The sequence below is a fragment of the Parus major genome, chromosome 15 (assembly GCF_001522545.3).
Source record: "Parus major isolate Abel chromosome 15, Parus_major1.1, whole genome shotgun sequence".
Taxonomy (NCBI): domain Eukaryota; kingdom Metazoa; phylum Chordata; class Aves; order Passeriformes; family Paridae; genus Parus; species Parus major.
In genome coordinates this window covers 12,127,004-12,137,502 of record NC_031784.1, presented here as the reverse complement: position 1 = coordinate 12,137,502, position 10,499 = coordinate 12,127,004, and the positions used below count along the sequence as shown (strand labels likewise).

General features: G+C 50.1%; 1 protein-coding gene across 1 annotated transcript in view; it reads right to left on the bottom strand.

Annotated features, from left to right (window-relative positions):
* The window catches only part of EWSR1 (EWS RNA binding protein 1), an 18,538-nt gene extending 10,880 nt beyond the window's left edge, over positions 1–7,658 (bottom strand). The window contains exons 1-5 of the mRNA XM_015643741.2: positions 7,628–7,658; positions 7,360–7,411; positions 6,836–6,889; positions 5,486–5,609; positions 27–213 (exon numbers count right to left, since the gene is read on the bottom strand). Coding sequence (XP_015499227.1) covers positions 27–213; positions 5,486–5,609; positions 6,836–6,847 — 323 coding nt within the window. The 5' untranslated portion in view covers positions 6,848–6,889; positions 7,360–7,411; positions 7,628–7,658. The remainder of the gene's footprint in view (positions 1–26; positions 214–5,485; positions 5,610–6,835; positions 6,890–7,359; positions 7,412–7,627) is intronic.
* Between the last annotated feature and the right edge of the window lie 2,841 nt (positions 7,659–10,499).

The window sequence follows — 10,499 nt, the reverse complement described above, 5'->3', positions numbered from 1 at the left end:
AGGAGGAGGAGGAGGAGGAGGAGTACCTGGCGGGAGCGGACGGGGCCGGCTGCTGCCCGTAGGCCGGGTAGGCGGGCTGGGTGCCGTATGCGGACGGGGCGGCGTACGAGGTCTGGCTGCTGGTGACCGTGGCCGTGTTGGTGTCGTAGGCGGCGCTGCCGTAGCCCTGCACGGGCTGGCTGTAGGCAGGGGGGGCAGTCGGGGCGCTGTAACCTGCAACACACCACAGCTCAGCCCTGCTGGGAACCATGCAATTCCAGCATGGGCTGGGCTGGAAGGCAGCTTGAGGCTCATCTCTCTGCCATGGGACACCTTCCACCAGGAGAGGTTGCTCTGAGCCCTGTCCAACCTGGCCCTGGACACTTTCCAGGGATCCACGGGCAGTCAGTCACAGCTTCTTTGTGTCATCTCCCTCAGCTCAGCATCCCATCTAACCCTGCTCTCTGTCCACAATCCCCCTCATCCTTTCCCTCCAGACCTTTGTCCCAAGTTCCTTCTCCAGCTTTCCCAAATATCTCAGACTCTGGCCCTTGTGGTGCTCCTGGGACTCAACACAAAGACACGGTTTTACCACCACAAAACCACCTCTGACAACCCAAAAATCATCAGTTACCCACCCCTGCCCCTCTGCCATCCTCACAGAACCCTCCCACCTTGGGAAGCCTTGGCCTCCAGCCCCTCAGCATCCCAAAATCCCACTTCCAGGAGCTTTCTGGAAGCCATCCCTGGACCATCACTGAGGATTGTTTACAGCAACCACAACTCAGGCAGGGCAAGCTGAGACATGGAGCATCTCCTCAACAAAGGCAGGGTAACAAACCCCCCTGAGCTCCAAAATAGAAGAAATCCAACTGATTTAGCAAGTACAGTCCCATCCTTTTAGGTTTTCTGAAAAATAAAGGCACAAAACCTGACCTGGGAAGCCTTTCAGAGGCATTTCTGAAGGCTTATTTTAAATCAGTAAAGCTGGAAACAAAAGAAAAGCACTTTCCATTTGCTTTCACATGAGAAAAAGGTCAAAAGAGACACATCAGGCAGCTCCTGATGTTTTATATACCTTTCCTTTTCTCAGAATTTCAGTTTGGTTTAGGGAAAAAGCTGAGAGCTCAGAGAATTCTTTTTCAACAGTTTTACAATATCCAAGATCCCAAAACAACTCCTGTATAATTTAGTGGCATTTGCCTTGTCACAAAGGTGAAGTGACATTAACACACTGGGTTTTTGCTCCTAACAACCTTTCTAGCAAGTTTTCAAATTAAGAATATGAGATTTGGGTGGAAAAACAGCAATAAAAATGTTGTTTAACAAATCTGACAAAAAATAAAAAGAGCAAAAAGAGAAAATGCTCTCATGGCTGGGATCAGTGAAGGCAACAGCTTCTCCATCACTTCTGATTTTTAATAAACATGGGAGGCTTGTGACACACTTTTCCTTTAGGCAAATTGGGCTGCAGCATTTTATTCCAATTCCCTGATTTGCAAAGCAAACAGCATTTGCAGCAGCAGAACACGGTGTGCCCTCATGGAGCACCACAGCACTGCTCCCACACCCTGAACCCACTGCTGCCACCACACCAGGGCAGGGATGAGCAACACAAGCAGGGCAGGAAATCTGCACAGCAAATGCATTAAAAACACCCCAAAAGTTCAGCTTTCTGGTGACTCTCAGGATCCTGGTGAAGACACAACACCAGCCTGGACCCACTTCCCACACCCAGCCCCCAACTCATCCCCATCCCAGGGTTGCCAGCCTGGGAATGTAAACTGGACTCCCACTGGGAAATAACTTGGAGGAATCACTAGAAAATCAGAATTTATGGTCACTATTCCTGGCTGCTGTTCTCTGAAAAGTGTTGCTGAGAAGGGTGAAGGAGATGGTGCCCAATGGGAGGATTTTTAAAGCCCTGGACAAATTTGAGCAACCCAAACACTTAAATGTGAGTCCAGACAGCAATTCCAGAGGGAGCACCAATGCCAGGAGTTAAATAAACCCTTATTTTAACTGGCCAAAGCCTGACCACACACTAAAAAAGGCTAAGCACAGCCTGCAGCCTGTGTGCTGCAGCCACAGCCCTGCCCTGGGCTGTTCCCCTTGGATTTGGAGCTCCAGGGTGCTCCTCCCACAGCTGGGCACCCTTTTCCCAGTGCTGCTACTGGGAGCAAAAAGCTTTGCTGGCTCTGCACAGGCAGCAGGATAAAAGGGAGAGGGGAAAAAACAACAACAAAAAAAGCTGAATTTTAAAGCTTCAGCTCTAGATGGAGCATTTCCCTCGTGGAAGAGTGTGCTCAGCAGGAAGGGTTTGTCCCAAAGGAAAGGCAGTGATTTCCCATCCCACTGGTCTAAATCACAAATCAAGCTCAGTTCAGACACTCTGGGAACCCTCAAGAGCTGTGGTTTTGAGGGTGGCATTTCTGTTACATCACTTCTCTCTCCTCCCCTCCCAGCCAGGAAGATAAAAGTTGACACAGCAGAAAAGCTGGTGAAAGGAAAAGGCAACAGAAGGAATAATAACCTGCTTAAGTGTTGAAATTCCCCTCAAAGGCTCCAAACCAACCCCTTACTGAAGCCTAGGAATTCTCCAGGTGGTGGACAAGCTTGCAGCACTTGATCCTCAGAGAATATCAACTGGAAAAGGATGGATTCAGAGAGATTTCTTCTTTCCAGAGAGATTTATTGAGGAAGAGAGCTGCCTCCTGCTTGGCTTGTGTATATCCCACCAGTGAGGGGCTGGAGAAGGGATGCAGAGCTGACCCTCTCTCCAGCCTGTTTGGGGATATTTTGGGGTTGTTATGGCAGCTGTGTGTTCATCAATTCCAAATCCATTAGAAATTTCAATAAACCCACACCCCAAATTTCCCAGGTAAAGGGAAGCAGGGGCTGGCTGGTTTTGGAGAGCAATTCCCACTTCCAAGAGATCCACACCTGGACATTGAAATGCTCTTTATTTATTCCTGTAATTCCTGCTAATACCCTGCAGTGATAATTAACGAGCCACTGAGGGTGCCCAGTGACCCCCAACCTGAGGGAGCTGCTCCCAAATCCCTTTTTCTCTGGAACAGAGTGACTGGGTGGCTCCAAGACACCTTTTCCTACAGCCCCAGGGAGGGAAGGAGGGTGTAACTCTTTCCTGGGGTGTCCTGGAGGCAGGACAAGGTGGGATAACAGTGCTGGGAACGAAAAATCCATCCCTGCCATTCCCACCCATCCTGGGAGGCTGCATCCACACAGACCTTGGATTTCCTTGACCTCAACACCACCTTCCCCAAACCTCAGGCTGTTCAGGCAAATAAAAAACAAAACATTCCGCTTTAAGGAACTGCACTACAAAAAGGTGATTCTGAGGAAAAGAGGATTGGGATTCAACTGGAAGAACTGCACGTCTCTCAGGGCATGACAATGTCTGGCCCAGGGGTTTATTGAGCGTGAAAGGCAGGGAGGGGGAGAGAGGGGGGGACAGAGAGAGGCTGCAGTCTCCTTTCCACAGCTCTGGCTCCTCAAGGAGAGGCAGGTGGAGGAAGGATAAATCCAAACTGGCTCTTTGCCCAGAGCTGCCACAGCCCTGCTCCGTGGGCTGATAGGATCTTTTGCTTGACCACTTTCTAAGCTGGTGGGTTTTTTTTGATGGATAAAAAGAAAATGAAGCTTTTTTTTATTTTTTTTTTTGATCAACAGAAAAAAAAAAAAAGTGCAGCTGTGGAGGACAAAAAATGCCTGATGTTATTATTATTATTATTCCTCCAGCAAATCTCCTCTTAAGGGAGAAGGAAAAACATCAACAGAGCAGTTTCCTGTGACCTCTGAGGGACTGGAGTCTGCAGGAGTCACAGAGATATAAATATTTCTAAGAAAGGAATTTTGGAAGTTCACAAATCCTTTCTTACTGCCAATTTTTGTGTAGGTAGCCTTAAATGAAAGGAAAAAGCCCTGTAGATAACCCCCAGTGACAATGGCTAATGGATATGGAACTCATGAGCAGGAATTTTCCTGATCCATGTAAGGATGTTAAATACTTTGGTTAATATTTTTTCTCCAGCTCTTCCCCTGAAGAATTCCTCCATGGCTTCTGTAGCCAGATATCTGTCTGTCCTGGTATTCCCTTGCTTTGGGAAGTGTTTAATTCCAACTACAAAATGTTTATGTCTCTCCCAGGAATCTGCAGGACACGGCACCCAAGGAATCACTGGGAGGAAAATCTGCTTCCTAAACCTCCTGAATATTCAGCCTGAACATACATTAAATAAACATGAATATACATGAATTAAACATTGTCTCAATAGTTTCAAACATTAAGACACTCGTCTGGAGGAAATTCCAGCTGCAAGAACATGTTGGGAGAGTTTATGGAGCATTAATGAACAAGTATCTGCTCTGGAAATCCAAAACCACCACGGGGCATGCAAAGGTGGAGGGCAGGATGCTGTTTATCCTTTAGGAAATGGGGGGATAATGGGGCTGGAGTCACCCAAAAAGGTCTTAGGATTTAATCCAGGAAGGTGGCACTGAGTTTGGAGATGGCAAAGAGCACTGCAGCCTTGCAATTCCCTGCTGTCACTGCCTGTGTGAGCTCTGACACTCGAGGGCTTTGGCACTAAAACCAAGCTGACACCTCAAGGGTTCTGACTAAAGGGGACCTCAAGTTTTGACAGGATGAGATGGAATTTTTCATGCAAGAGTGAGCAGGATAGTCCAACCTGGACTGGCTCCTTCCACTATGGGAAGCACAGGATGAGAAGGAGAAGGTACAGGATCAGAACAGGCACATGTCACTGCCAGTGACAGGACTGGCAGGGAAGAGAAGGGCTGAGTTTCCCTTTGCTCTGAGCACAGCACGTCCTGCTCGGTCCCACAGCACCCAAACCCTGCCCTGAGTAAACAGTGCATTTATTCCTGTTTGTACACGGCTGCCACAGCCCTGGCAGTGTCCCAGGCCACGCTGGACGGGGCTTGGAGCAACCTGGGACAGTGGAAGGTGTCCCTGGCCATGGCAGGGGGAATGGGATGAGCTTCCAGGTCTGTCCCAGCCAAAGCCATTCCATGAAGGATGTGGAGCTGCTGGAGCCAGTCCAGAGGCCATGGAGGGCTGGAACCCCTCTGCTCTGGAGGCTGGGAGAGCTGGGGGTGTTCATCTGGAGGAGAGAAAACTCCAGAGAGACCTCAGAGCACCTTCCAGGGCCTAAAGGGGCTCCAGGAGAGCTGGAGAGGGACTGGGGACAAGGGATGGAGGGACAGGACACAGGGAATGGCTCCCAGTGCCAGAGGGCAGGGCTGGATGGGATATTGGGAAGGCATTGTTCCCTGGCAGGGTCACATGGGTTACCCCGAGCTGCGGCTGCCGCACCCCTGGAAATGTCTGAGTCTGCCCAGGGTTTGCAGCAACCTGTGGAAGGTGTCACTGCCCATGGCAGGGGCTGGCCTGGATGGTTCTAAGGCCTCTTCCCAGCCCAAGCAGAGCTCCAGGCTGAGCCCAGCCCAGCAGGGCTCTCACCTGTCGGGGGCTGCCCGTAGGACGTGGCGTAGGCTGTCTGCCCGTACGTGGCCGTGGTCTGCGGCTGCGTGTAGCTGACGTCGGTGGGCTGCCCGTAGGTCCCGTAGCTCTGCTGCCCGTAGGTCTGCTCCAAAAGGACACAGATTCAATCCATGAGCACCAGTGACCCCCAGGAATTGCAGTTGCTGAGCACTCTCAAAGCCAAGGCTGCTGTGAAAGTTTAGGTGCTGCGAGAAATTCCGGGTCAGCTCTGCAAGGAGGTTATGGAGTGGTTTTTCCCTGCCAAGACTGAAGGAACAGGCTCTTGACATTGGCACCACACACCTCTGCTCTGTGGAAAGCAAACAAGAAAGCTCCCAGCTCCTCACAGCTACCACCAGCACCCACAGGCACCATCCCAGGGTTAACCTGGAATACGGGAATGGGAGCGCTCCGAGGGCGGAACTGCACAAAGGAAAAGTCACTTCAGTGTAAAACTGCTTTGGTGTTGGCTAAAAGAAACCTCTGGAAGGTTTCAATTAAATTATTTGGAGTATTATTCATGCCCATCAGTCACTAATTTGAGAAATGGGAGTCGGTGCAGTCATGGAAGGATGGGATCCATGGGCACACCCGAAGTACCCCAGGGGTGCTGCTCCCATTCTGGTGCCTGTGCATTCAGTGAGGGATCAGCTCTCACCTCACCCATTCCCTGATTTTGTTTCCAAACCCAGCTTGAAAATCACCGAGAAAAGGAGAGGAGCAGCTGTGCCCAGCAGTGTCACCAGCTGCCCAAGCCATGCCCTGTCAGCTCATGCTCCAGGCACCAGCAAGCTTCCAACAGCTCCTGGCTTAGGGTAAAACTCTGGATACAGCTCGAGGAGTGACATGGAGACAGCTTTGACCTCCAGGTTCTGAAAGAATTCAGACTTCTGGAGAGCCTGGACTTTCTGGGATGTTCAGCTTTCCTGAACTCAGGGCACAGGTCTGAACCAGGAGCAGGAACACATCTCTGCCCCTGGAAGTTCCCTCCACCAAGAGGCAGGGAATGCTGCTAACTTCCCATGGACACGTGCCTACAGCTGAGTTTAGCTGGTTAGGGGTTTAATGAGCTGGTTAGGTGTTTAATTAGCTGGTTAGGTGTTTAATTAGCTGGTTTTAGTTGCTGAGGCCTCCTGTTCCTACCCTTGTCATCCTGCTCCCACCTTTCACCTCGCCTACAACTGGGAGCAGCACTTCCAGTTGTTGTCTCCAAATAATTTTATTTCAAACAAGTCACCATCACCTTCCTTTCAGCCCACACTGAGCCTGCCTTCCTCCTCTTGGGAAGGAAAATTAAGCCTACAGCACTTTTTGAGGACAAGAATTTACCTTTGGAAACATACTTGGAGTTTGCAGACAAATGTGGTTGTAGTAACTTGGATTCTAAAGGTTAAAAATAAGCATTAAGTTAATCTCTTAAAGACCATCATTATTTTGCAGTCCAGCCAACTGAGAGTATGAACAATTATAGCAATATAAACTCCAGGAAAAAACTGATTCCCTCCTCCTCCTCCTCCTTTGTCCAATTCTGCCATCTCCCAAAAGGCAATTCCCCCCTTTTTTCCCAGTTTTTTTTCTCCTACACCTCTGATTACAACACCCACCAACGTGGTGGTGCCAAACACACACCAAGAGTTTGGCTTTTCTGGGATCAGGATTGAATAAATTAACAAAAGGAAGGGGCATTGTTGAGGTTATTTCCACTTTTAAAAAGCACTTTGGGCCGGGGGAGAAGCTCCAAGACAACTTTTAACCACGGATTTCGACGCAGCCGCTCGGAGTTTCTCCCAGCTGCACGTTTTCCTGGAAAACAGGTGACTGAGCAGGAATTCTACCCCATCCCCATCTTTTACCTGGGTGGTCTGTGCATATCCTTGGGCTGGCTGAGGTGCATAGGCGCTGTAGCTGTGGAATGAATGTAAAGACATTTATAATTTTGCCCCAAATCTGCATCACCAGACAAATTTTCACTCAGCCCAACGGTTTCCACTGAAATTCTATGGGAATACAAAGCTCCAGGAAAACCCTCAGGATTTCCAAACATACCTGAGTCAAGCCCAAACCATAATTATTATTTACTTTTATTACATCTTTTTAAAACAGGAAGGATAAGCTACTTACCCCTGCTGAGCTGCAGCTTGGCTATAGGTACTGTAATCTAAAAGAAAAGGAGAAGAAAAAAGAATAAAAACATTGATAAAGGCTTAACAAAATTAAAGAGTCCAAGAGCTCAGCAGCTGGAATTTCCTCCTGCAGCTCGCTATAAACCACTGGAATTCCAGTTTCCCAAGGGTGGAAGGTAAATGCACATTTTCAGTCCTTTTTTTTGAGGGGAACAAAACCTCTCTTCCCCTCATTGTTCCTGCTGCTTGCAGCAGCGACTTTGATCTCAAATGACCCCGCTTCAATTTAACTGCCACCTTGGATGGATCCCAGGGGGCTGGCAGGGGGGGATTTGGGTTGGAACAAAGGAAAAACAGGGATTTGAGCCTTACAAACCCACCACCCTGCTTTGAAAGGGCCAGGCTGGAAGGTTTCACCACCTTCACACTTTCCCTCTCAAGGACACAAATCGATGGTTGGAAAGCCACTTGTGCCCTGGAAGGGCTGGAGCTGGGAAGCTGGGAGTGATTCCCCCCTCCAAATCCTCAATCCATGTCAGCCTGGGAGGAGAACCAAAGTCCTGGAAACCCAAGCAGCAAAGCCTGTGCTGAACTGATTTGCTGGCAGGGATGGAAAATGAATCCACATGGCAATTAGGAGGCTAAATTTGAAACGACTGCAGCTCCCAGTTCCCTCACAGGCACCAACAGCTCCAGCTCCCATCCCAGGGTCTGGAGCAGGGATGAATTCATCATTCCCAGCACACCTGGCCAGAGATTCTGGCTCTCCCAGGACCACAGAAGGCCTGAGATCGGGAATGAGCCCAGAACTTCCTGGTTGAGGCCACAGCACCTGAGCCAGAGGCAGGAGCTGGATCAGTGGAACTGTTGCCAGACATTCCTGAGTGGGAGGAGTTTCCAGTGCTCCCATCACCATCACACCTTGGACAGAATTCCAAGTTAATCCCAGAACCATGGAATATCCTGAGGTGGCAGAGACCCACATGGACCTGGTTCAACTCCTGCCTTGGAGAATTTGAGGAAGCAACTGCCCACCTTTAATTAATCATCCCACTATTCCCAAGGTGATGGAGCCCCAGGAATCACTTGGGAAACAGCTTCCATCCACCACAACCTCCTGTTCCTCAGCCTGTGCAGCCAGCCCTACTAAACCCTTCCTCCCCACCCTCCAGGTGCACTCCCAGCTTTTCCTGCTGCTCCCTGTGCAGGAGCAGAGCCCCTGGATCCCTGCTGGAGGCAGGAATGGCCCTGCTGTGATCCCAGCAGGAATTCCTGGCGTTATTCATTCCCTTCATCTTGCCCAGAGCACCTCACATGGAGAAAGAAGACACTTGGAGTTCTCCAAAGGTTTTCCCGCTCCCAGGACACAAGGCACAAGTTGTTAAACTCCTCTGGCATCATTCCCACTTCCCTCTCAGGTTGGCACGTGGAATATTGGAACATTTTCCTTGTTCAGTTCAGGTTTTTTTTTTCTTTTCTTTTTTACTTCACTTTACACGTGGTTCTGCTAAATCCTGAGTGTTAATTAATGGTCCCCCTCATCCAGCTTTCCTTTCCTACCACCTCCTCATCCCTCTCTTTTCCCTGCTCACCCTCCAGCCACCAAAACCTCATTTAATTCTCCATTTTCAGCCTCCTTTTGGCCTCAAGCTCCACACAGGGGCATCAATTAACCCCTCTCCTCACAGCCCTCCCCCACTGCCAACATTTGCCCCTTTGCAGGATTTAATTCCAGGTGTGGAATTTGCAGTTTGCCTGTGGTGATGCCTCTCTTTTAATTTGCTGTGATTCAGAGGAACACAGAACATTAATAAAAAATAATATTATGGTTCGTTTAGTTAAACCCATCTCCTGGCCTTTATTTCCAGGGGGAAATTAATCTTCATCTTTTAATTTCACGAGGCTCAGGAGCACACCAGAGGCTGAAAACAGCAGCTCCCAGGAGGAACAATTCCATGAATTAAGGGAAAACACAGCTGTGGTTTTAACCCCCATTTTGACAATTCTATTGGCAGATGTTCCTTTACTGACTTTCCTTCTTCAAGCTCTCCAAGGTGCTGTTGGTGATATTCCCTCACTCTCCATGGCCTGAGACATTTTCCTTTCTGGAAAAAAGGAAAATCCTCCTCCTTTAAGGAGTCAGATCTTGGTTTGCTGGGCTTTAAAGTACTTTAAAAGTGATGTTGGCACAGTTGGGAAGTCTCAGTTTCCAACTATTTGTGTACAGCTGGAGCCCTCGTGGAAAAAACATTTCATTCAGATAAATCTGGAGCCATGGAAATGATGGAACACCTTACTTCCCTATGGGGAAAAGCTGGGAGAGAAGGCTCCAGGGACACCTCAGAGCCCCTTCCAGCGCCTTAAAGGGGCTCCAGGAGAGCTGGAGAGGGACTGGGGACAAGGGATGGAGGGACAGGACACAGGGAATGGCTGCCAGTGCCGGAGGGCAGGGATGGATGGGATATTGGGCAGGAATTCCCGGCTGTGAGGCGCTGGAATGGATATCCCAGAGGATGCTCCAGCTCTGGAAGTGTCCAAGGCCAGGCTGGACGGGGCTGGGAGCAACCTGGGCTAGTGGAAGGTGTCCCTGTCCATGGGATCAGGTTTAAGGTTTGTTCCCACCCCAAGCATTCCATAATCCCCCACATGCACCAAAAGCCGCCCCGCGGTGCCCGGCAGGGCCGAAAGCGCGGAGGGAGCCCCGGCTCGGCGCTTCGCTCCTGGGAGCGCGGAGCTCCGGGAATCCCGCGGGGCCGCAGCACCGAGGGGCCGCACCTGAAGCACCGGACCCTGAGGGGAAACACCCGCGGCCCCGGCGAGGCCCGAGAGGGCGGCGCGGGGGGACACGGGCGAGACGGGCCCCGCTCGGC